General features: G+C 44.6%; 1 protein-coding gene across 5 annotated transcripts; it reads left to right on the plus strand.

The window, feature by feature from the left end:
- The first annotated feature begins 60 nt into the window (after window positions 1–60).
- dnm2a (dynamin 2a) lies at window positions 61–22,237 on the plus strand. 5 transcript variants are annotated; one of them, XM_052048920.1, is made up of 21 exons: window positions 61–554; window positions 6,170–6,243; window positions 6,435–6,584; window positions 7,429–7,632; window positions 7,736–7,834; window positions 7,913–8,073; window positions 8,157–8,299; window positions 8,378–8,513; window positions 9,014–9,081; window positions 10,746–10,884; window positions 11,753–11,839; window positions 12,047–12,117; window positions 13,774–13,825; window positions 14,641–14,652; window positions 16,386–16,496; window positions 18,227–18,336; window positions 18,435–18,546; window positions 18,823–18,987; window positions 19,710–19,933; window positions 20,033–20,293; window positions 20,434–22,237. In XM_052048920.1, exons 1-21 carry the CDS (start codon window positions 394–396, stop codon window positions 20,504–20,506), a joined length of 2,613 nt encoding a protein of 870 aa, XP_051904880.1. In that variant the 5' UTR covers window positions 61–393; the 3' UTR covers window positions 20,507–22,237. The 5 variants fall into 5 exon arrangements, with proteins under 5 accessions (XP_051904880.1, XP_051904882.1, XP_051904879.1 ...); XM_052048919.1 differs by lacking the exon at window positions 10,746–10,884 and adding an exon at window positions 10,109–10,247 and having other exon boundaries at window positions 62–554; XM_052048922.1 differs by lacking the exon at window positions 14,641–14,652.
- Window positions 22,238–26,761: the final 4,524 nt, after the last annotated feature.

The raw sequence follows: 26,761 nt of genomic DNA on the forward strand, positions 1-26,761 counted from the left end.
GCAGCAAAATAAGCCAATAGAGATCCCACGTTGGCTGGAGATAGCGGGGCGGGGCTTAACGTGCCGGTGTGGATCGGATGTCGTCTCCACTGACCGGATAGCGTTCATGTAGAGCAAGTTTTGTTTTTCGAGTTTTCCGTACTCTTCGATTTATTTGAACGTTAAAGCTCATGTCCTCGGAAGAACGCGAAATACTGGCTGTATGGACGACATACTGGGAACAGTACATTTTAAACATTGAAGGGAAGTAAAATTCCAAGCTCTTTGAAGTAGACCTCAAACAGTATTCCGGTGAGCACCTTATCGCTAAAGGAGTCGAGCTAGTCGAAGCGGCTAACGTTAGCCTCCGCTTTTTTGCGCTGTTTGGAGGAGCTCCTCCGATTTCGCGAAGCCATGGGGAACCGGGGCATGGAAGACCTGATTCCCCTCATCAACAAGCTCCAGGACGCTTTCAGCTCCATCGGGCAAAGTTGCAATTTGGACCTTCCGCAGATTGCCGTGGTCGGAGGGCAGAGTGCCGGGAAAAGCTCCGTTTTGGAGAATTTTGTGGGCAGGTAAGCGAAACGAGCTAACTCCGATTATGCCATCTCAGTTAAAAAAATATTTGCTCGTATTTAAACTATCTCATTGTGCGTTTTTTTGTGTGTATTCGACGCTTAAACATTCCAAACAAGTGTCCTACAGCCTGTCGTAAACTAGTTTGGTAAAAGACTGCACTTTCAGCAACTTGAAAATATAAACTTTTATCATACACTTTATGTAATATTCCACTTGACCGCGCATGAATGTTGGTTCGGACGGAAAACGTCCGTATAAGCACAGATGTGTTCGGTGCACTCATGAGTGTTATGATAAATGTAATTAAATGCCACACCCACACCGTTGACATTTTCAAATCCGATCGTGTGATTTTTACTGAGTCGTAGCAGGATGGCTTGTTCTGTCTTGAGTCGAATCATATGTAAGCTCAATTTCCAATGTAGACTGTGCATTATTGCTGGATTTACTGCACTTGCCTTGGACAATAGCCCCATTTTCAACAATTATTGTCCAAAAGCGGAGACAACGGCTAGACATAACTTCCTTGTACATCTTCCTCTTTTGCAGCTTTTTGGGCAACTCCGAGGCCACAATTTCTGTCCATTCTCATTGCAATTTATCCTGTCCTCTCTATCCTCTTCCGCAAATAGGATCCGCCAGCAGAGAAAATACTAAACAAGCTCACTCTCGGCCTGCTTGTTGAGCAGGTTTTGGCAGCGCTTGTAGCCCAACCTGTGTCGGAGAATGAGACGAGAGGAAGAACAGTAATTGGCATTAGACAGACATTGGGTTCTGTTGTAACTTGCTCGCCGAGATAAATGCACATGCGGGATATTTATTTATTTTTTTTGAGAGAGAGAGAGACATAACACATCCATATCAGATATAATCCAAGACCGTCGTTGAGACCTCAGTTTCACTTGCCAACCTATGCAAATGTGCAGTGACCTTAACATTCTCATTGACCTTCCAATCATGGTGTGATGCAAGGGGAACAAACATGGAGTGCTTGGGGAGTTGCCCGAGAAATTCAATAAGAATGGGTGTGCTCTTGTGTGGTGACTCACAGTGGAGGGATCCAGAATACAATATGAATGTACTGAATTGAATTGAATACAACTTTATTGTCAAAAATCTCTTTTTCGCGAATGGATGCTACGGCTTCTTGTTGCGTTCAAGCTTATCTTGTAGCAGACGTGCGCACATTGCAGCTTTGATCCACTGGTGAAAAGGACACTTTGATTCGCTCCCCTTTCATCTCATGTGTTGTCTTGTATTATTTGGTCATTTTTTGTTCATTTTTCTTTTGATGGCGGCGCGGACACCCGCAGCGGCTCCTCTTGTTTTATCTTGAGAGGGAAGAAATTTCATCTGTGCTGTATGTTGCACATACATACAGCACTGATGTCAAGTGAAAAGGGGAGGGTAAAAGGTGGGAGTTCGACTTCAAAGAGTGCCACATGAATTATTGAAGTAGGGGACCACCAAAACATTTTTGTTGCATCCTTCGATAATTGAGGATCTCGTAAAAAGAGCACGTCTGGTATTTCTCATTTCAGAGGTTTTGTGTCGTTACAATACAGTTCAGTACGTTACATTGGTCACATGATGTCAAAATGTGAAGCGCATGTAAACACCGGCTCTAATTCAATCAGGACATTCAGTGGTTGATTCACGGGTCAAACACCTCTTGTAAATGTTGCCGTTTGGTTCCTCATTAGAGAACGGCAAAAAGCACTGAAACATTTCAGTTTGACTTTCAGTTCACCTGTAAAGTTTCGAATGCGTTTTAGGCTCGTTTCCCTAACCTGCTCTCATAGAACAGAGTGGACTCGACGCCAGCGGTTACACCGTCGATACATATTTTTCCGATTCTGATAAAGACCATCTGATATCCGCGTTCCTTTTTTTCTCTCGCCTACAATGTCTCACAAAGCAACATATCTGAATAGCAGGGAGGGGCGTGCTTTGTTTGCCGCTGTTGTCTCCCACCGGAGGCGTTTCTCATTTTAACCCAGTCGAGTCGGGTTCAATTGAGTTGGCCGGCCGGCCGTGCTGCCGTTGATGCGATTTGGGCCACGCATTCCCGGTGAGTGTGTCACAGGTGAGCGGAGCGCAAACGCATGCTGAGCCAGACACGAGCGAATCGAATCTTGTCTGCCTTGTGGATTTGCGAATGCTGCTTTCTATTAACAAGGAGCAGACGTCATCTTGTTTAGTTCATCAAGGCCCGAATGGACCCCGACCGAATGGACCCCGACACTTTGAAATACATTTTCCACTTTCCATCGCTTGCTAAACGTCAACACGAGCTTTTCTCGGACAATGATTCATTTAATGAGTTGCAAAGTACACTGGGCCACATGATGTCGAACGGTCAATTCTAGGAAGCCTTGTCCACCTCAGGTTTGTCTGGATTCCCGTAGAAAATAAAAACGGCGTGAAATCTGTGCTCGTCTATTTTTTACTGGACAGATTTTCTGCTGACGCTGTTTTTTTTTTGTTTTTTACATTTTCATTTATCAGCTGCTCTTTTGGAACAACTATTTGTTCGGTATATTGATCATCCAAATTACCTCATTCCTCCTTTTATGGATGGTGCCTTTGGTTTATGTCGTCTGCCATCTGTTGTGTGACAGTCCAATGTTTGTGGTCGTGTCCTCATGAGAGAGAAGGTATGCAAGAGAAGCAATGTTGGAACATCAAAATCAAATTTCCCTCGACGAGCTCATGCTATACACCTCTAATTAATTGTAGCATTCCAAACCATCATTGGGGAAACTTAAGTGCCTGAGGGGCCACATTAGATTTTTACAAGAGGGAAATGGGGCAAGTCGTTTGTAGAATTCATTAACCAACAAATAAATGCGTTGGATTAAACCAATGAGGACCAGTCCAGTGAGGACGATTCTGGTGACATGCATGTCGCACAGTGGAGGCAGGGCATCCTATCTCGACAACGCCAGCCATCCTGGTTGGGGGGCACGGCCTTTGTCGTATCGGCCGCGAATCAGCCTTATCTTCAATGTTGTGAATGAAATGCTGCCCGTGCCGTTGGAGTTCCATTATAAAGCCATTAGTCGACTCAACTATTGAGGCACTGTAACATTGTAACTGTCGGGCTTTGCAAAGATAATGAAGTATATTTTCTCCCAAGAGAGTACGATGCAGAGGAGCCGCCATCTTCTCTCCCTCATTTCTCTTCCTCCAGAGGGAGTCTCTTTGGCCGACTCTCCGCCTCAGCCATCCATAATGCATGAAACCGTACACAATCTGCTCCGCCTCGTCTATCATTTACAGCGCATCAATAATGGAATCTGGGCCTTTTGCCTCCCTTTCAATAGGCCTTCGCTATGAAAGCACTTCCCTTTGTGAAGACGACTTTGCCTGATGGGCTCTTTTATGGATGCGTTCTACCTCTGCTTGAATACACCTGTGGAACGTTTCAACAGTTTGATCCGCTCGCTCGCGGGGGGCAATGCTGTACTGAAACAATACAATACATGCTGATTTATATAGCGCTTTCACAACAGCGGCAGCTGTAACAAAGCGCTTAACAAAACGGTTAACATAAAGTAAAATAGTCAACACAACCCATAACATAAAACACGGACAGTCATGCAGTTCTAACCACTTTTCCATCACACGCTTTGTTGTTTGAAGCAGTTTGAGATGAAAGAGGAGAGAATCAAAGTTTCCTTTAACCAGTGGATCAGAGACGTCGTGCTCAAAATGTGCACACGTCAGCTACAAGCTAAGTTTCAAAGGCAACAAGAAGCTGTGAAACACTCGTCATGAGGCGTTAAGGCCCCCCAAGCCCCTCCCGCCCTGTCGAGTTAGCGTCCGCTCTCGCGCCGGTTCACGATTTACACAATTCTATACCGTCTACTGCGCCCACCTCCCATGACACGGCACCGACTGCTTTGTGCCGACGTAAGATCCATCCAGAACCTTCCCCCGTTGTGCTCCGTCATAACCGCTGCCCTGTTATATAGACCACAGGACTTTTCTTCTCTTCCCGGCCCCTGGCGCTGACTCACTGCTTCCAGGGTGAGGTCAGCAAGCGCCGCCATGGTCCACCAGAGCGTGCCATCCCGCATACGGAAGGAATACATCCCAAAGTGGGAGTGGATTATTGCCCCCAGATATATAATGCTAAGAAGCGACAGGGTTGGGGGGTGGGTGAGAAGATCCGAACAAGTGATGTTGGCCAGCCGCACGAACTGTAATCATCCAGCCTACAGATGTCCGCTCCCCTTAACACGTCATGTTGCACTGACAGCTTTTGTTCGTTTGTGTTGCCGTCATCGATTGTCGCTGAGAAGGCATTGCGGTGGCTGAAAGCGCTCGTATTGACACAGGGCGAGTTCACACAAAAGCTTCTTGAAGCCATTAGCCCCGCTTGTTCCTTCAACTTGAACAATGGCTACCGTTGTTCACTGTAAAGGGTTCGAAAGACTAATGGCGCTGTAAAAGATCAAAGACCACCGTATGACTATATACTGTGATATCTATTTTTAACAAAGGAAAATAAATTGTTAAATACAAAAACACTGAATGAAGCCAACAAATTTCGAATATGACTTACGACACCAAGCCCCCCGCCCCAAAAAAATCTATCAAGCAGTGTCTCGTTAAACAAACAAGGACACTAGTCAGTCCTCTAGTGTTATGACTCGCTTGTCGAGTTTGCTCGTAACCCAAAACACTCATATCTCAATGTGTTTAGAATATAAATGGCACTCCACAGTATTGCGCTTTATTAAAAAAACATGCAGTAATTCAAAAGAATGTGAAGAATGAAACGGTTTGTGCCTCATGAGTTCATGCTGAATTTCTCTTGTGTACACTTTGACCACAAGGGGGCAGTGTCCTATTTACATGCATCGATCTCTGCAGATTTTGCTGCATCAATTGCGTTCACCATTTGCTGAAATGGTTCGAACACTGCAGCATTCATGCCTGTTTTGTTCTCTCCATGACAGCGTTTTTCATTGTTTGGTAGCATTAAGACAGACATTTGTGAGTTATGTGGGTCGGTTAATCACACGTAATAAGTCGGCTCGCCCAAAAGTCTCACTCTATTTTGAATATCGTTTAAGTGTACTTTATTCAAGTTTTTCCTTAAATAAAGCTCAGTTTAATGACTCTTTGTATAAGATCTCTGAGTGTAAATCCTGTCCTGATGAAATCGCAGCCTGTCATGAGTCATTATCGACAAAGCTGTTCTGTCTGCCGCTCGGTCCCAAAGTTTACTGATTAAACAGGAGCTAAAATCTGGACTCCCGCATCGGTAGAAGCGTATGGAAATCTCGGGCATTTGATTTTCCTCACAGCAGCCGGGAGCGAGTGCGAAGGAATGGTTTGCCTCAACCTGAAATGATGTGACAAAATGACTGTGTCACATTTGATTTGGTGCATTTGAAGGGTGCAAGGTGTGAAATCCACACCAATGCAAGTCAATCCTCATAAAGTCCTGCCGTGTGGCCAGAGAGAAGCGAGTGTGTTGCTGTTTCAATCCTCTTTTTTTTTCCTTTTGCTTTCTGTTTGTGTCCGCCGGCTGTGTTACCCAACATGTTTTCATGTCGGCTGTTAGTTGAACTGGCTCTGTCTCTCTGTGTCACCCAAGGGACTTTCTTCCGCGCGGATCTGGCATTGTTACCCGCAGACCTCTCATTTTGCAGCTGGTCAACAATAAAGCCGGTGAGTGTGTCATGATGCAGTTTTGTCACTCCAATTTAAGATCATCACTGATCTGCATCATTGCTGCGTTGCAATGTGGCCCCTCTGTACCACCGTGCTGCAGGCTGCACTTGCTGCCATCTTAATTTAATATTCCCTCTTCCTCCCACCCCCCTTTTGTCCTTTTGCCGTCCTCCAACCTGCGTGCGTAGAATATGCCGAGTTCCTTCACTGCAAGTCAAAGAAGTTTGTGGACTTTGAAGAGGTGCGTGCAGAAATTGAAGCGGAGACCGACAGGATAACAGGCTCCAACAAAGGGATCTCCAACATCCCCATCAACTTGAGGGTTTTCTCCCCGCATGGTAACCAATTACAATTAAACACATGCATTATTATACACATGAGATTATGTGGCCGATTTGATGTTGACAAAAAAAAATAAAAAATTGGACTGGCAACACAAATGTGAAATGTCTGTTGGCGGTAAAAACCGCCACGATTATGTTGCCATTACAGATAATTGAAGTCCAGGAGACTCCTTTTTGAAAGTGAGAGACAATTTCAGCATTCACCGATAGCGAGATTTGCTTCAGTTTACTGGACATGTTTTCAGAACGTGGGCCGTGTCCCCGGAAGTACAGCAATGCACCAGTCGATCTGTCGCGTTGTTAAGCCACAGAGGGGAATCCCGTGCTGTACCTTTTGTTCATAAGCAAAGTCGCGGCGGAAATCAGCTTTGCACAGTTTGTTGTAAGGAAGGCCTTTTCACTATTTTATAGTAAAAACCGTTCCAATGAAGTTTACGTTATGGAGGTGTTTGTTGTAAGCGAAATCGAGAAATGGAAAATGAGTTACGTGAAATCAGGACTTTGAAATGTGAACGTTTTTTGGGGTGGAAACATAAACCGGGTATGTTGAAAAGAGTTCCACTGTCCTGATATACCTTTAAGACGAAATTCTCAAATGCAATACAATGAATGGTTGGTTAACTCATTCACTCCCAAGGACGTTTTTAAACGTCTTTTCAGACTTGGTCCAGAATTGGCTGGCACTGAATGAGTTAAATGCTTCTCAATACATGTCCTATGTATTATATTTTTAAGATTGATTTTTGCTCTCTACATTTTGCACCCAGCGGGACCATCGATATCCTCGTAGGGTAAAAAAAAAAAAAAATCTTTATAACCTTTTATCCTCTTGACACAGTTTTGAACCTGACACTGATCGACCTTCCGGGAATGACCAAAGTTGCCGTGGGAGACCAGCCGGTAGACATCGAGCATCAGATCAGAGACATGCTGTTGCAGTTCATCACGAAGGAAAGCTGTCTGATCCTGGCCGTCACGCCCGCCAACACCGACTTGGCCAACTCGGATGCCCTTAAAATAGCTAAGGAGGTGGACCCACAGGGTAAGCGCGCGGATTTCTGGTTTCTCGACTCAACCTGTTGTTTTGATCATAATTCTTGGGCTCCGTTTTGACATCTACTCTGTCAAATATGGCACCCGTGCAGGTTTACGCACCATTGGTGTCATCACAAAACTGGACCTGATGGATGAAGGGACGGATGCAAAGGATATCCTGGAAAATAAACTTTTGCCGCTACGAAGAGGTGAGGCGTTTGAATGCAGCACGGTTGGCGGTTGTTGATGTATTGATTCGAAAGTGAGCCTTTCGTGTTTCCGCGCAGGATACATCGGCGTGGTGAACCGCAGTCAGAAAGACATTGACGGCAAGAAGGACATACGTGCTGCTCTGGCGGCCGAGAGGAAGTTCTTCCTGTCCCACCCCGCTTACAGACACATTGCAGAGCGGATGGGCACGCCGCATCTTCAAAAGGCTCTCAACCAGGTCTGTTCCTGTGTCTCTTTGAAAAAAAGAAAAAACCCAGTTTTGTGCTCTCAAATAAAATCCTCACCATTTCCCGCCTGCAGCAATTGACCAATCATATCAGGGACACACTTCCTGGTCTCCGCAGCAAGCTACAGAGTCAGATGCTGTCCTTGGAGAAAGAGGTGGAGGAGTACAAGAACTTCCGTCCGGATGACCCGACGCGCAAGACCAAGGCTTTGTTGCAGTGAGTGCACTACAAACGCACAGTCAACACGCCGCGAGGATGTTTTTTGAAATTCTTCCTCCTCCTCATCCTCCGCAGGATGGTGCAGCAATTCGGTGTGGACTTTGAGAAGTGCATCGAAGGCTCCGGAGACCAGGTGGACACTAACGAATTGTCTGGCGGTGCCAAGATCAACCGCATCTTCCACGAACGCTTCCCGTTTGAGCTAGTCAAGGTCGGTCGTGTTGTGAGGACATAAATATCAAGTCATTCCCAAAGCGCGGTATCCACTTACCAATTATTCTCCTTTATTTATTTATTTATTTAAATAAATGTGAGTGACCTCACATATGGTTCAGAAAAATTCATGTGTTGTGTACGCTAGATCACATCACACCAATATCAATGAATAGAATAAGCTAGGCTAACTGTGAACTGATCTGGTTTCTGCACTGCAATTGCAAACCTTGTAATTGTCATTTTTATTGTGTTAGTAACTTGTAAGGCGTGATGAAATTACTCCATACAACCAGTTGCTCCTCGATTTGTCTGGCATGAGCGCACGCTTCAGGTTTTTTGTTTTCCGAATTGGTTATTGTTTCGATTCACGTCACGCGCACTAAAATCTTGTAGACATCCTCACTTTCCAATTTAGCTGTCCCATTCCTTTTGTCCATTGATCGGCTTTGTTGGCACAGTTATGTACAATTAAAATATTTGTTTGTTTTCCCACAGATTGTATTTGACGAGAAGGAGCTCCGGCGAGAAATCAGTCACGCAATCAAGAATGTCCATGGTGTGAGGCAAGTGATGCGCAACAGCTCACCTTTCTGGCTGTTCACGTTCACTTTGATGATTTTATAGTTACTGCAAATCATTCATGGTTTGTAATCAAGCAGGGATGAATTTCAAACGTTCAAGAATTATATTTGAAGTATTGAAAATGTCCTCATTGTATCCCCGCACTGCAAGTCTGCCAGTTGCTTTTCCGCGCAGAGGAACTCCGTTTTTTTGTTTTTTTTGTGTTGCCTTTTGTCTATATTTGTTGTGCCGTGCTTTAATTTCATGTTCATCACGTAGTTTGTGTTTGAGCTTAATTGTTTCCCTAGGGAATTACTGTTGATCTCCTGCATCCATTTATTTAATTTAGAATGATGTTTTGTGTGTAAGATCTGAACATGGAGGGGGGGGGGGTATCTTCTCTAAATCTTAACTTCCCCACTAGCTTTAGGCCTGGGTGATATGACCTTTTTTTAAAAACTTAACTTATTCACTCCCAAAGGCGTTTTTAAACGTCTTTTCAGACTTGGGCCGGAATTGGCTGGTACTGAATGAGTATATATGCAATCTTCATGTATTTATTTTCCCCATTCATAAAAAAAAGAAAGGTCACTGATGTCATGCAAAAGCATGTTTTGCTTTTTCAACACGCCTTCTTCCTCTATTACGAACATACACTGTAATTTCTTTACCAAGTAATTCCAGACAGAATATGTGTGAAATCCACTTCTAGGCCATAAATGGAAAACAATCGGCAGGCAACAAGTCCCCCGTTAACTACATGCCTTCTTGTGATGTGACAACACAATTCATTGTGTGCCAGTCATATTTTGGGACCGCCATAAACAGAAGGGAGACAATTTCATAACTACACGCTGGCGGGAAAAAAAAAATCTTAAAAACTCCTCTTGTCAGTGGCGGCGTTTAAATTGCTCACAGACGCTCTCATTTTCTCGTCCATTTGTCTGCATTTCATTCTATGGTCCATGTGTGTTAACTGTCCCGTTGTGTCTGTGTACGCCCGTGCCTTGTCTCTCTATGCATCCTCAGAACGGGGCTGTTCACTCCAGACATGGCGTTCGAGGTCATCGTGAAAAAGCAGATCGTTAAGCTGAAAACTCCCTGTCTCAAATGTATCGATCTGGTCATTCAGGAGCTCATCAACACGGTCAGGCAGTGCACCAACAAGGTACTGCGGGTGTCCAGCATTTCCCGACCCGGCTTGAGAACACAGGGCGAGCGTGGGCCGCGCGAGTGGGCGGGTACCCGTGACGTGAGCCCTGTGTTCAGGCGGCGCCGTCTTGTTGTGGAGTGTTGTGACGGGTGACGTGTCGTCGGGTTATGAGATGTCTCGCGCCCTCGTCTGGGCATCTCTGTTCTTTTCCTGGACAAGCCGCAGGTCGTACAGCTCAGAACTCCCGCAAAGTGGTGCTTTGCAGATGTAATTCGACCCTTGAGTTGGCGTTGCCATCCATTGATAAAGTGTGAAAACCTTTGGCTTGTACCTTTCTCTTGCCTGTTTCTCCTAGTCACCAACTTGAAACGACTAACTGAACGCAGACCCTTTCTTCTCTCTCCCTGTCTCTTTTTTTTCCCTTCCCCTTTTCCTTCCTTATTCTTTCTCCGTCTGCCACACAACCAAACGCGTTCTTCTAACCTTGCGGCCCCCACCCCGCGCCCCCTCCAGAACGGGGCTGTTCACCCCCGACCTGGCTTTCGAGGCGATTGTCAAAAAGCTGATCCTCAAACTCAAAGAGCCCAGCCTCAAATGCGTGGACCTGGTGGTGTCCGAAATCACCGCCCTGGCCATGAAGTGTGCTGTTAAGGTAACCGCGGGACTCGCCCGGTGAGAGATTGGCATGGAAATCATAGCGATCCCTCTCATCTCGAGTCAGCTTCACACCTTTACTTCCTTGTGTGACCTGGCCCGATCCTCCTGCCATTTGTGTCCCCCCCCCCCCGTTTTGTCATCAGAGTACATCAGAGATTTTAATCGCAACTTAAAATTTCCCCTGTGGGGCCACTTCCATGAAGTCGTCGATAGATGATTGAAGTGTCATTTCCCCACCCCCTCCACATTTGCTTTTCTCCCTCTTCCCTCGATGTCCAAATTCCAACCTGGCCCACCTGGCTACACTTCCCCACTGAGCCACACTGGCGGACTGACGTTCAGAAGAACTTGGAGGGATGCGGTGAGGGTGGGATATTGTTACTGTTAAAGGGCCCTGAAGGGGCTGTGGCTTGAGTTGCCATAGCAACAGTGCTCCACTGCCCCCATGTGGACAGATGACCGTCCGCGCCATCCCACCTATGCTTTTTCACATTCTGCCACTTTGCCTTCTCATCCGGCCTTTCAAACGTCTACTGTCAGCCAGAGATGATTTTATTTTTGGGCTTCTTGAAATCCAATTTTTCGAAACGCAAATTTTCATTTGGCTGACGGTAAACTCAGCACTTCCTCATTCAAAGAGATGTCTGCTGTGTATTGTGTGTTTTCGAAAGCGTGTCGCCCTAAAATGGCACTTGACCGTCTCCTTCCCTTTTCTTTGTTCTCATTTTTATTATTCTCACTCCTGTCCTCTCTCTATGGGTAAGTCGAACTAGGTTCAAACTTGCATGTCTACACAAGTGTTTTTTTGTTTTATTTCTTTGCTTGTTTGTTTTATTTAAGTCGAGCGCTGTCTTGTCTTCCAGCTCAATTCCTACCCAAGGCTGCGAGAGGAGACCGAAAGGATCGTGACCACTCACATCAGAGAAAGGGAAGGAAAAAGCAAAGACCAGGTGAGGCCGGATGTTGAGCTCTCTGATATTGATTTTGGTCTATAAAAAATGCCAACCTCACCCAGTTTGAATAGTTTGTTTTGACATGTGTCACACTTGTGACGTTTAATTTTTTGTTCACTGTGACAAATTGACAGCGCGTCTCTAGTAATCGGTTTTAATTTTGACCTCCGCTGTCCTCTTTGTGATTTTCTGCTTCAAATGAAGGTTCTGCTGCTGATTGACATTGAGCTGTCCTACATCAACACCAACCACGAGGACTTCATTGGCTTTGCTAAGTATGCACCTCTGGCCTTTCCCTCCCTCCTGCTCTTCTTCCCTTCCTCCCCCCTCCTCGCCTGACTTACAGCTTGTTTTTTTCCGGTGGCTCTACATCCCAGTACAGAGAGTTTATTAAGTGCTTGTCTTACTTGCAAAAGGAAGATGCCCGTCGTCATAATCAAATAGTTTTGTCAAACGTGTCATTTTACACATTCAAAAAGTTGCAACTACGTAAGCTGCATGGAAGCTCTAATACATCCGTGCTCGAACACGCCAGCCTGCAATAGAAAGGCAATGAAGCGGCACTGTTGTCTCTGCAATCAAACGCGCAAGCAAAAGCCTTTCTTAGGCATCTTGATGAGAGGTATGAGCATGTCAGCATGTGAAAGCTGCCTACTGACGTTCAGTCCAGCTGTTGAAATGTTAACATCTCCAGTCGGTAGAGGCTCTCACGCCATGTGTTTTCCAGAAATAAACATTTTCAAATGGAGTTTTCTTGAACCGGAACAGTACTGCGGTCAACCTCAACCATCATCTTTACATTCATATATCTCGATTGTGAATTGGTGATTGTTCTTCCTATCTTCGCGTTTTATAATCGGTAAACCGTTCCCATTTCTGCATCTTTTGAAGGCTCATTTTAAGTGCAACTTTCTGCGTTAGAAATAATTCCTCCACCGCTTCGCGGGTCGGTGCTTCCGATTTAAATCACATCTTTACAATTGCTTCTTTTTTTCTGCTCACTGAATGAAGGACTTGAACAAGATACTCATACAGGCGTTTTCCCACCCACGTTTATCGCAGTTTTGCAAGGTTTCGAACAGGGGTAGGGAACTCCGGTGAGATATGGCTCCCGAGGATCCGGAGTTCCCTACCCCCGGTTCAGAACATCCCCTAATGCAAAAAGTGGACTTTGAATTTCACACTCGTTGGGCTTGAATTATTTTTCACCCGTGACATCATGATTTATCGAATATCTGCAGTACGGCTCTTTACACAATCAACCGATCATGTCATTCCCAAAGTAACCACACAAAGTTCCAGATGAACAAATTAAACTCAGTCTGCCCGGCAACAAATTGTTGACTCTAAAAAAAAAGAAAAAAAAGAAAAAAGAATGCAATTTCAAGGAAAAACCCATGTTTGACTGCACATGCTCGGTGTAACAGTAGATGGTCGACGCATCTGCTCGGTGTGTGTTTGTGTGTGTTTTGTGGCGTGGCTGACAAAACAAGTCAGTGCAAATCCTCGATGCATCTGCATGGCGAGTGGATTCCCCTCTATAATGCGTCAGAGCTCAGCCGGGGCTCTTTAACGGTTCTTATGACATCACTTTCAGTCTTGACTACAGAAGGCTGGATGATGGTAGCCCCCCAGGGTACAGCAACAACAGGTGGGATGTAGGGGTGTGTATACATACATACCTGTGTGTGTGTGTGTGTGTGTGTGTGTGTGTGTGTGTGTGTGTCTTTGTGAAACAGAGGAGAAGCAGAGAGATTTCTTACTTTACAACCAGGCCGTAAAATATTCTGTGGTTACAGCAACACCAATAACAAAAAAAAAAATGGGGAGTGGCATCGGCGTTCTTTGAGTTCCGTTGTATTTTTCAAACCTCTCCGCCTTGCTGTCCGCTTTGCTCATTGTCTGGTCTGTTTCTCTTTGTGTGATGACAGCGCGCAGCAGCGGAATACAGCGGCCAACAAGAAGCGAGCCATTCCCAACCAGGTAGGTTCCATCAGATGCCGTTGGCCTTTTCACAACTGTCAAACTTAATCCCACCCCCTGACGGATGTCTCCCATTAGCGAGCCTATTAATAACGCCCGTGTGAAGCGCTGATTTGAGGCCGTGGCTTTTAATCCACCTCGACCGACGTAGCTGCTAATAAGATCCACCCGGTTTGTTGATTTCACCGCAGGATGTGCTCATTGTTTCGACTCATCTAGCCCGACGTGTGTGATTTCAATCCGCTCTTGTTCAAGATGTCATACGCTGACATTTAGTCAACCCCCCCCCCCCCCCCCCCGGCCTCCGTCCCATTGCTTTGCTGCAGACCCCCCCCCGCCCCCCCCTCCACACCCAGTTTGCAGCTACGTTTGCATGCGAGTGCCTGACAATGTTCTTCAGCTACAATTAAGCATTTAATGCCCTAATTGTAACTTTTGTGTTTGGTACATTAACTCCATTAACTCTCCGGTGTCTGTCGTATTGAAATTGAGAGCGTGCATGAACCTGGCGCATGGGTCACCCTACGCTGTAAACTTTGACCGAACCAAATTGTCATTTGAGGTGAAGTCATTTCTAATTGCATGTAACTCTCTCTTGCTCTGTCTCTCCCTTGTCTCACGGATTCCCTCCCTCCTCCCCCACCCCTCCTTCCCCTCTCAATTTCTCCTCTCTCCCACTCCTCCTGTGCAACCTTCTTCCTTCACACCTGCCTGCTTTCTCACTTCTTCCGACTGTGGTTTTACGCTACCCTCCCTCTTTTTTTTTTTTTAATTTGCTTGAATCACCCTCCCTCCCCCTCCCCTTATTACCACAGGGTGAAATTCTGGTAAGTACCCACTGATATAAGCCGCACCTTGCCAGGCAAGGCAGCAGAGGTAAGGCCGAGCAGCAGAACCAAGGCGGTCGTGTACTGGCCAAGTCGGGAGACGAGCAAAAATGGCCGCCCTCACCGTACTGAGTTGTTTTACCTCTCGACAGCTGGGCGTTTTTGGCGAGGTCCAGGAGGAGAAGGTAGAGTCTCCAGATTGATTGCGGGCCTCCCATTGCCTCGCCAGTTACCAGTAATTTGGAGCTGCCAGGTGCAATCACTGAATTCTTTTATAACAAGACAGTAATTGTCTGCAATTCTCTCCACGCCACTAACATTTGGAACGCACAACGGCACACGCTCGGAGATGCCGTAGACGGCGCCGGTTCTTGTTGTCTTCAGGCTCTCGCCTCTGCTGCCACCTCGTTCTCGGCGGACCCCAAAAGTCTGCCTAGTCTCATCCTAGACTTCAGTAGGGAGTCGAGGCCAATCTACAACACACACTCGTCATGTCTCATCCGTGCATGTCAGCTTAACATTTGACCAAATTTTTGCCATTAAAAAAAAAGAACTGCCAATTCCAGCATTCCTGTCTGTCCTGCTTCTGTTACTGATTAAGGTGACGGCTATTTGTTTTTGAATAACGGACACTTGAAACCGACCTAATGTGATATGCTCTGCTCTAATCTCGTCTTGAACCCGTGCTGCAACTTCACTCATTAACAAACGCTAGTTTGCCAGGGTTGGAAAAAAAAACATGCGATACGATATCAGAAGATTTAGATTCAAATGAACTACATTGCCGTGTTCAAAAAGAAATCACTAGAAATCATAATAACAACACTGAATCATTCGTTGATTGAAGTTTTTTGTTTTGTGTACTTACAGTACAAAAAAAAGTCACATCATGAAAAAAAAAGTCCTGCCCGTTGGGTGACGTTGAAATTTCTGATGGCGGTGTAATGCAAGCAAAATCAATCCTGTTATAATATATGGGAAGAAAACCGTCTATGATACATAAGTTGTCGTGTAGCATCTGAGAGGTCTTCCCACCCGTTTGCTTCTCATTTGTGTCTCTGCATCTTTCGCCGGCTCCTACAGAGAAACACGTTGAAGTTTCTGAAAACGTTTTTTTTTCTTCCACTGGCCCGTGTTTGCCCCTTCGAAGGAAGGAAGCTTTCTTTTTCATAAAGGAGCCACCCTGAGCCAGGGACTGCAGGACTGTCCGTTCACTCTTTGAAATAATCAAAAGTTGTCTGGTCTCACCTCCCTTTATTTGTGGAGATCATAGTTTGGTGAATAAGATGAACTCTTTGCATGAAGCAAGCGTCTATGAATCGCTCTCTCCTCCTTCTTTAAGCCCAAATTAACCCCGCCAACCTGCCGTCTTGTCGAAAGGCTTACACTTGCACACTTAACTCACCGCTAGAGCCGCCCGAGCAACATCTGCTTCTGTTTGTGGCCTTTTTTCTGTGGCGTCAAAAAGGACTAACGGCGCTCAGCGCTATCATCAACGTCTTGTTCTGCATGTCGTACTGTCGCGCCCATTCTCCTTCGACCCCCCCGCCTCTCTGTCATAACACATTAGCTCTTATAAAGAGGTTTCACATTTTGAATTTAGGATAGGAAACAACAACGGTAAGTTGGTAAGTTTTTATTCATGTCATTCACGTCACAGGATTCGATGATTCTTTTGTCTTGAACTGCTGGACTGACGGCGCTCTTTCTCCTCGATTGCGTCCTTTGATCAGGTGATCAGAAAAGGCTGGTTGACCATCAACATTAGCATAATGAAGGGGGGTTCCAAGGAGTACTGGTTCGTCCTCACCGCAGAATCCCTCTCCTGGTACAAAGACGAGGAGGTAAGGAGCGTCTTCGTCGCACCGGCTAGCTTGCGCGCCCCGTGCGCGTATGTGTGTGTGTCCCAGCCCAGCCTAACCAATGTGCAGACTACTGTTCAGCTAAAGCCGGATGAACAGGTAGTCTGAACACTGGGCAGGCGGGGGAGTGAGGAGGGCCTCTGCTGGGAAGAAGGGCCCCAAGGTCAGTGTGGCCACCGGCCGCTCGTTACTTGGGACAGAGTAAACAAAGATTAAACATTACCTTGCGGGTCAAACGTTTTGAGAAGTGGCATGCATGCTGGACCTCATGCCGCTTTTCACATCAACTACAGTATTGTGTCTTACAAAAGAGGCCCGCGGTGTCATTTCAACCATTAAAAAAAAATGGCTGCAGCATGTGCATGCAATTGACTAGGCTACGCTTCTAATATTGCGTTTTTAACACGCACAGAAATGAGTCATTTTGCATTAAAGCCGTTTACTTCAGTTCACAACTCAAATGTTAAGAGCAATTGCAACATCACGTCGCCGTAGGTTCATGACAAATAATGCCGTAAAATGCGCTACTTACCGGTCACCATTCAGTCATCTTTTTTCCGAGGCCCCCCGTTCCCATTCAGTAAACTTAAAGCATTCAAACTCGACCACAGCCGGCGGCCTCGAGCACTAACTGAACACGTTGCACTTTCTAATGGTGGCTGCCGCCAAAAAAGAGCGAGAGAGAGAGAGAAGGGGGCGAGTCGCGATGCGAGCGGGGAGGATGGTGGAGGCAAACTGACGTGGCAGGCGGGCTGAAGTGTTCCAGCCGGGATCTGACTTTGGAATTTGCAGGAAATCGTACTGGGTTACGGGGGCCAAAGCGGGTGTGGGGGGTTGCAATCGTGTGTGTGTGTTTGTGTGCTGGCGTGCAGCCGCAATGTTTGCACTGTGGGTCCAAAATCGTTGTGCGAGGGTCAGTTTGTCTAGAGTTGGACATCATGTGTCATGTTAACAGGTACAGTATACTTTCTTTTATTTTTTATTTTTTGGTAACCCTTTGGTGGGTGGTATTTGGTGACTTCACGTTTGGAATCCCGCCACCCTTTGCAGCCATAAATGCTTCCAGATGTTTCTTCTCACCAGTGAAAGCTGGCACCCCGCCCCTCCACACTACTCCTTCCGTTGCTTTTTTTTTTCGTCCTCCCCCACCCATCGCATTCCCTCAATGTGAATTTGACACCGATTTCATGGTGCGTTACACAAAAAAAAGTCCCCCCACCTACCTCTGTTGTCTGTTCACAATATCACAAACTGTATTTTCTCTTTTAAGTGTCTGGAGTGCGTTTATTTATTCAACTGCAAAAATGACCAGGCGTCTGTTATTTCAGAAATTCAGGCTTTAATTAAAAAAAAAAATCATTCCTCCTCAAACACAAAAGTTCTAATTAAAATACATGTAAGATCCCTTTATTTTGATATTGTCGTCACCATCCAGTTCAGCAACAATATCAACCGGCGCATTTATTTTCTGTAGCTCTTGTCCTCATCGGGGGTCACGGTTAATTTCAGGCAGAAGGCAGACTCCATCATCCACCCTCGGAGTAGTCGGCAGTCGCAGTCAATAGCTTTCAAGAGTTTTTCAGTGAGCGGTCAAAAGACGAGGCGTCTTATTTGAGGAAATCTGGCAGTATCGTCTTTCTAGGTGTCAAATGAAAATGAATGGATTTTGATGTTTGATGTTCCCTCGTTGCAATCCTGTGTCGCCCCGGTAGGAAAAAGAAAAGAAGTACATGCTGCCCCTGGATAATCTGAAGATCAGAGACGTGGAGAAAGGCTTCATGTCGACCAAGCACATCTTTGCAATCTTCAACACGGAGCAGAGGTCGGCAACCATCTCTTATCTCGCCGACCTACACGAGCACGCGTGCACGTTTATCGACAGCTTTTTCAGGGGTGGGCTAATGCGGTTGGTGTGCGCAGGAACGTGTACAAGGACTTACGGCAAGTCGAGTTGGCGTGTGACTCTCAGGAGGACGTGGACAGCTGGAAAGCCTCCTTCCTCCGGGCCGGAGTTTACCCGGAGAAGGACCAGGTTAGAGCAGTTCTACAACACGACAGACTACAGCCACTAAAACTAATGTATTCAGGAAATACGCACAATGACCAAGAGGAGAAGAAAAAAAAACTGATGCAAAAAGTTTTTGTAGTCTGTTAGTCTTGTAGATTTCCGTATTCGACTGTTGAAATGTTAATCCGCTTTGGTCCGTCATTTAGCCTGGGTTTTAAAACTTTGATCCTTGGAATCCACGGTGTACCTAATGAAGTGTCCGATCCTATTTCCTAATCTCGTGTTCTGCGGCCTCCTCAGACAGAGAACGAGGATGCGGGTCCGGCGGACACGTTCTCCATGGACCCTCAGCTGGAGCGTCAAGTGGAGACCATCCGCAACCTGGTGGATTCCTACATAGGCATCATCAACAAATCTATCAGGGACTTGGTGCCCAAGACCATCATGCATCTCATGATCAACAGCGTGAGTTGGTCAACCTTTCATGAGTTTTTTTTTTTTTAAACCTCTGGTCATATCATCAGAATCATTTTTATTGTCCACGTTTGTTAATGGCCCTGCAGCAAAAAAAAAAAATAATAATAATTGTAACAAAATATCAGAGATGGGCACGTTACCCTCTTTTGCCGGTCCGTCCTCCGTCCTTGACCTCAGTACCTTTCCGTCATTGTCCCTCCATCCTTATTCATAAAATTATCATCTTCCGTCTCAGGTTCAAATTTAAGTTATCGTAACAGGTAAAACCTGATACTTGGTTGTTGCAAATCTGTAACACCTGCCCTGAGAGGTTAAAGTGCTCCTTTATGTGCTTTGACAGTCCACCAGGTGGCAGTGTTGCAGTAAAAACTACTGTTGCGATTAAAAAGGCTGTGCTTGCGTTTTATGAGCTTGTCAACTCATTCACTCCCAAAGACGTTTTTTCAGACTTGGTCTAGAATTGGCTGGTGAGTTATGCAAGAGTGAATGAGTTAAGAAAGTACAGTGTTTGGCTACACTTTGGCCTTGTTATTTTGCCTCCGATCACCTCATACTTAACCCAGACAATTAAAGAGATGGCCAATGGCCGAAAACCCACTACCGTCCTTGCTTAGTCCAGACATAATTTTTTTTTAAAAAAACTTAGCGTCCTCCTTCCCAAAAATGATATAATATGGTTGTGACGTATACTTTGGATGCCTCCCCTCCAGGCAAAAGACTTCATCCACTCAGAGCTGCTGGCTTACCTCTACTCGTCGGCCGACCAGAACAGCCTGATGGAGGAGTCGGCCGACCAGGCGCAGCGCCGGGACGAAATGCTGCGCATGTACCACGCCCTCAAGGAAGCGCTGCACATCATTGGCGACATCACCACCAGCACCATCAGCACCCCAGTGCCCCCGCCTGTAAATAGCACCTGGATACAAGATGCCAGGTGAGACGCTGCGCCGTGTCCGATACGGATGTTGGTGATGAAACAAGTCTAGTCAGCGTAGCGGGTACTTAATTTGACTTCCTTGTGTCCTCCTCGCAGCCCAACCCCTCAGCGCAGGCCGCCCCCGTCCGCAGCCCCACCCCCGAGCCGCCCGCCGGCGGTCCGCGGGCCGACGCCGGGACCCCCCATGAATCCCTCCCCGGTTTTCGGCGCCGCACCGCTCAACCCCTCCTCGGGCTTCGGCGCCCCTCCAATCCCCTCTCGGCCAGGCCCGGCACCCTTCAACAGCTTGCAGGACCCCTTCAGCGCGCCCCCGCAGATCCCTTCCCGGCCCGCTCGCATCCCGCCCGGCGTTCCCAGGTATGACCCCGTAACACGTTGCCCTCAACTCCCTAACTTCCCACCCACAAGTCTCTCTCTGTCGCTCTCTTTCTGACTTCTGTCTCTGTCGGGATGTTTTGGTTTCACTGCGTGTTCTCCATCTTCTCTCCATACTGCAGCCGAAGACCCCCTGGTGCTCCCTCTCACCGACCCACCATTATCCGCCCTGCCGAGCCCTCCCTGCTAGACTAGACCCCGTGGGCTGAACCCACCCTAAATCTCTCCTGTGTGTCTTCTCTGTTTGATCGGGGTGAGGAGGTGACAATAACCCACCACATATCAGATGCATTTTCAGCAACCACATCCTCCCAGTTGCTCGATCAATCAGCACAGAAGCCATTGATGAGCAGTGATGAAAGCTCAACAGTTTGGTAGGGCCACTTTTGAAAGGAATGATGGTACATTCTTAATACGGCTTATTATTGTTGAACTAAAAGAAAAAAAATAAGATGACATACACAAGTAAGAAGTCACCATTGTAGTATTTCATATTTTCTGTCATCTAGGGGTGTCTTGAGATATGAGTGACCTGACCTTGCGATCGTTTGGCTGCTCTTGTTGAGATACCAGCGCTCGATGTGGCGGTGAACTCCACTCAAGAAAAGAAAAAAAAAAGTTTTTTTTTTTTTTCATTGCTTTGTATTTTGATCAATGGAAATTTGTTTGGATTAACTCGATATCCTAGGGTCATTTTTTTCAATCTATAATATGAAAACCTAAATATGAAACAGAAAATAGAGAATTACCTGTGTTAATTCAAGCAATCACACAATGTTGTCGTCATCTGCTAGCGTAATGCTAACACAATGCAAAACGTTATGAACGACCCAACGAGTAGCATTAATGTTAATAGTGCTACGACACTTGTAGCAACACAAACGATGCATCAATGTGTAGGGAGACAGTATAATATATTCTTTATTCGCTGCCAAAAGCGACAAGTATTGCGGCATCTTCCTGTATTGTAGTAAAAGTCGTCTTCATTTGTGTCTCCCTCATTATTCATAATGATGTGCTTTGCTGCCCCCCAGTGGCCAAGTTGCGCACACCAAAAGGAGTTGCAATGAATTCATCAAGACAAACTAAATTAAAATCTGCACCAAAACAGTCGAGTGCTGTTTTCCCTCACTTAGAAAAACTCATTACAAATGTTTGCTTTATTTAGGGAAAGCTGGAAGGATGAAATCATTCAATCATTTCAAAGGGGAAAGTCTATTTGAAACACGAATGTGGCTAAACTTGTATCTCAAGGCACCACTGTACAACACTGCCCCCATACTTCTGTGCATTTTTTTTTGTTTACCTTCCTATCGAGTGACATCTCAAGAATTTGACAGTCTTACATTTTAAAAAGAATTACCTTCGCCATATGAAGATAAAAACAGAGGATTTTCGTATTGGTTGTGAAAGGGTTCAAACATATTTATGTGTAGCCAAATCTTCTCATCCCATTTGCTTCAATTCTAAATAAGCACGTCTTTTCTTTTTCCCCTCCCCAAGAATAAACGTCGAAATGTAGCTTTCAGCTCGTGAAGGACCCCCTTGGCCCCTCCACCCTCCGAGCAACCGCATGCACTTTTCCCCCACTATCTGTCGTGCTTATGACTTTATAGCCACCTCTATGCATTCAAACTCTTGTAAATACTCAGAGAGGGGAGGTAGCACTTGTACATCTCATTGGGGCCACGCGCTTTAGATTTCGACCAGGAGAGCGGGAAGCATTAACAGCCACATTGTGTGTCATGTGACTAACCTTTATTTATAACCCGTCATGTTTTTGGTTGTCTATGGAAAGCGGGGGCTCGGTTGTCTGCTTGCTTTAATTGAGGGTTTCCCAAACCTGTTTGAGTGGTCCCATTGTGTATTAGCATATACTGTACATAAACCACTAATAAAGAACACATGAAGGCTGATTGAACATCACTGAAGTGTCTTTTATTATTTTATTTTTTTTAAATCATTGACAATTGGCAAGCTGCTAAAAGTGAAGCGTTTGGGAAGCCCTGCTTTGCTGAGATGACCATGGATTGTGGGGCTTCTTGTGTTCAATGGTGGTGGTCGTTTCTGTGTTTTAAAGGCATGTCTTGTCCTCAGATTATTTTTTAATGACAAAAACTGGGCTTGAGCAATGATACACAAAATGCAAGGGCAAATGCATTTTTAGCGTTTTTAGCCGAAAAAAACGACCATGTATAGTAAGGCGTTTTTAACCCAAAAAAACGACCATGTATAGTAAGGCGTTTTTAGCCGAAAAAACGACCGTGGATAGTAAGGCGTTTTTAACCGAACAAAAACGACCATGTATAGTAAGGCGTTTTTAGCCAAAAAAAATCCACCATGTATAGTAAGGCGTTTTTAGACGAAAAAAAACGGCATGTATTGTAAGGCGTTTTAGCCGAAAAAAACCCGACCATCTATAGTAAGGCGTTTTTAGCCGGAAAAAAAATGACTGTGTATATAGTAAGGCGTTTTTAACCGAAAAAAACGACCATGTATAGTAAGGCGTTTTTAGCCCAAAAAACGACCATCTATAGTAAGGCGTTTTTAGCCGAAAAAAACGACCGTGGATAGTAAGGCATTTTTAGCCGAAAAAAACGACCATCTATAGTAAGGCGTTTTTAGCCGAAAAAAACGACCGTGGATAGTAAGGCGTTTTTAACCGAACAAAAACGACCATGTATAGTAAGGCGTTTTTAGCCAAAAAAAAATCCACCATGTATAGTAAGGCGTTTTTAGACGAAAAAAAACGGCATGTATTGTAAGGCGTTTTAGCCGAAAAAAACCCGACCATCTATAGTAAGGCGTTTTTAGCCGGAAAAAAAACGACTGTGTATATAGTAAGGCGTTTTTAACCGAAAAAAACGACCATGTATAGTAAGGCGTTTTTAACCGAAAAAACGACCATGTAAGGTATAGTAAGGCGTTTTTAGCCCAAAAAACGACCATCTATAGTAAGGCATTTTTAGCCGAAAAAAACGACCATCTATAGTAAGGCGTTTTTAGCCGAAAAAAACGACCGTGGATAGTAAGGCATTTTTAGCCGAAAAAAACGACCATCTATAGTAAGGCGTTTTTAGCCGAAAAAAACGACCGTGGATAGTAAGGCGTTTTTAACCGAACAAAAACGACCATGTATAGTAAGGCGTTTTTAGCCAAAAAAAAATCCACCATGTATAGTAAGGCGTTTTTAGACGAAAAAAAACGGCATGTATTGTAAGGCGTTTTAGCCGAAAAAACCCCGACCATCTATAGTAAGGCGTTTTTAGCCGGAAAAAAAACGACTGTGTATATAGTAAGGCGTTTTTAACCGAAAAAAAACGACCATGTATAGTAAGGCGTTTTTAACCGAAAAAACGACCATGTAAGGTATAGTAAGGCGTTTTTAGCCCAAAAAACGACCATCTATAGTAAGGCATTTTTAGCCGAAAAAAACGACCATCTATAGTAAGGCGTTTTTAGCCGAAAAAAACGACCGTGGATAGTAAGGCATTTTTAGCCGAAAAAAACGACCATCTATAGTAAGGCGTTTTTAGCCGAAAAAAACGACCGTGGATAGTAAGGCGTTTTCAGCCGAAAAAAACGACCGTGGATAGTAAGGCGTTTTTAACCGAAAAAAACGACCATCTATATATATATATATATATATATATATATATATATATATATAGATGACCATCTGTATATATAAGGCGTTTTTAACCGAAAAAAAACGACCATGTATAGTAAGGCATTTTTAGCCGAAAAAAACCGACCATGTATAGTAAGGCGTTTTTAGCCGAAAAAAACGACCGTGGATAGTAAGGCGTTTTTAACCGAAAAAAACGACCATGTATAGTAAGGCATTTTTAGCCGAAAAAAACCGACCATGTATAGTAAGGCGTTTTTAGCCGAAAAAAACGACCGTGGATAGTAAGGCGTTTTTAACCGAAAAAAACGACCATGTATAGTAAGGTGTTTTTAGCCGAAAAAACGACCATCTATAGTAAGGCGTTTTTAGCCGAAAAAAACGACTGTGGATAGTAAGGCATTTTTAGCCGAAAAAAAACGACCATGTATAGTAAGGCGTTTTTAGCCGAAAAAAACGACCGTGGATAGTAAGGCGTTTTTAGCCGAAAAAAACGACCATGTATAGTAAGGTGTTTTTAGCCGAAAAAACGACCATCTATAGTAAGGCGTTTTTAGCCGAAAAAAACGACCATCTATAGTAAGGCGTTTTTAGCCGAAAAAAACGACCGTGGATAGTAAGGCATTTTTAGCCGAAAAAAACGACCATCTATAGTAAGGCGTTTTTAGCCGAAAAAAACGACCGTGGATAGTAAGGCGTTTTCAGCCGAAAAAAACGACCGTGGATAGTAAGGCGTTTTTAACCGAAAAAAACGACCATGTATAGTAAGGCGTTTTTAGCCGTAAAAAACGACCGTGGATAGTAAGGCATTTTTAGCCGAAAAAAACGACCATCTATAGTAAGGCGTTTTTAGCCGAAAAAAACGACCGTGGATAGTAAGGCGTTCTCAGCCGAAAAAAACGACCGTGGATAGTAAGGCGTTTTTAACCGAAAAAAAACGACCATGTATAGTAAGGCGTTTTTAGCCGTAAAAAACGACCGTGGATAGTAAGGCATTTTTAGCCGAAAAAAACGACCATCTATAGTAAGGCGTTTTTAGCCGAAAAAAACGACCGTGGATAGTAAGACGTTTTTAACCGAAAAAAACGACCATGTATAGTAAGGTGTTTTTAGCCGAAAAAACGACCATCTATAGTAAGGCGTTTTTAGCCGAAAAAAACGACTGTGGATAGTAAGACATTTTTAGCCGAAAAAAAACGACCATGTATAGTAAGGCGTTTTTAGCCGAAAAAAACGACCGTGGATAGTAAGGCGTTTTTAGCCGAAAAAAACGACCATGTATAGTAAGGTGTTTTTAGCCGAAAAAACGACCATCTATAGTAAGGCGTTTTTAGCGGAAAAAAACGACCGTGGATAGTAAGGCATTTTTAGCCGAAAAAAACGACCATCTATAGTAAGGCGTTTTTAGCCGAAAAAAACGACCGTGGATAGTAAGGCATTTTTAGCCGAAAAAAACGACCGTGGATAGTAAGGCGTTTTTAGCCGAAAAAAACGACCGTGGATAGTAAGGCGTTTTCAGCCGAAAAAAACGACCGTGGATAGTAAGGCGTTTTTAACCGAAAAAAACGACCATGTATAGTAAGGCGTTTTTAGCCGTAAAAAACGACCGTGGATAGTAAGGCATTTTTAGCCGAAAAAAACGACCATCTATAGTAAGGCGTTTTTAGCCGAAAAAAACGACCGTGGATAGTAAGGCGTTCTCAGCCGAAAAAAACGACCGTGGATAGTAAGGCGTTTTTAACCGAAAAAAAACGACCATGTATAGTAAGGCGTTTTTAGCCGTAAAAAACGACCGTGGATAGTAAGGCATTTTTAGCCGAAAAAAACGACCATCTATAGTAAGGCGTTTTTAGCCGAAAAAAACGACCGTGGATAGTAAGGCGTTTTTAACCGAAAAAAACGACCATGTATAGTAAGGCGTTTTTAGCCAAAAAAAACGACCATGTATAGTAAGGTGTTTTTAGCCGAAAAAAACAATGATGTATATATAGTAAGGCGTTTTTAGCCGAAAAAAACAACGATGTATATATAGTAAGGCGTTTTTAGCCGAAAAAAATGACCATGTACGGTATAGTAAGGCGTTTTTAACCGAAAAAAACGACCGTGTATAGTAAGATGTTTTTAACCGAAAAAACGACCATGTATACATGGTCCTTTTTTTTTTAACTAAAAACGCCTTACATGGTCGGTTTTTCGGTTAAAAACACCTGAACATCTTTGGTCATTTTCGTCGCCTGACTATCCAGGGACGTTTTTTGGCTGAAAAAAAGCCTTACGATACATGGTTGTTTTTTTTCAGCGCAAAACGCCTTGATGTACATGGTCATTTTTTTGCTGTCGTTGTGAAAAGAACCTTCGTATACTTAAAAAAATAGTTACAAAAAAGGCTTACTATCCATGCACACCTAAATGATCACACTTCAAAATAATCTATAATAATAATCTTATTTCGGGACATTGTCAAAGGTTCATTGCTTGCCTGGTGGTCGAATGGTTTGTACGTTGGCGTTGCGCTGTGGAGGTGAGAGGTTCGAATCCAGCTCTGTCATTCTGTGTTCTCAGAAATGTGTGTTTTCCGTGCATTTTCTCATCCACTTTTCCGCACTACTATTTGGGCTCACACTCACATCTACGGACAATGTAAAGTAATTGTTCATCACCTGACTCGTAGTTGAATGGTAAGTGCGTCGGAGTTGCACTGCAGAGGTGCAGGGTTCGAATCCAGCTCCATCCTTCCTGTGTGTTCTCAACAAAGTCCATGGCCGTCATTTTTTTAACTTGTTCTACGCACAACTATTCGTGTTCATATTCACAATTTTTTT

The sequence above is a fragment of the Hippocampus zosterae genome, chromosome 17 (assembly GCF_025434085.1).
Source record: "Hippocampus zosterae strain Florida chromosome 17, ASM2543408v3, whole genome shotgun sequence".
Taxonomy (NCBI): Eukaryota; Metazoa; Chordata; class Actinopteri; order Syngnathiformes; family Syngnathidae; genus Hippocampus; species Hippocampus zosterae.

What these genes read in the sequence shown, in the direction of transcription:
- dnm2a (XM_052048920.1), top strand. Translation starts at nt 394, where the DNA reads ATGGGGAACCGGGGCATGGAAGACCTGATTCCCCTCATCAACAAGCTC. An exon ending in TAAGGAGGTGGACCCACAGG is followed by an intron (nt 7,633 to 7,735) that starts GTAAGCGCGCGG and finishes GCACCCGTGCAG; the next exon opens with GTTTACGCACCATTGGTGTC. An exon ending in CCTGGTACAAAGACGAGGAG is followed by an intron (nt 16,497 to 18,226) that starts GTAAGGAGCGTC and finishes TCGCCCCGGTAG; the next exon opens with GAAAAAGAAAAGAAGTACAT.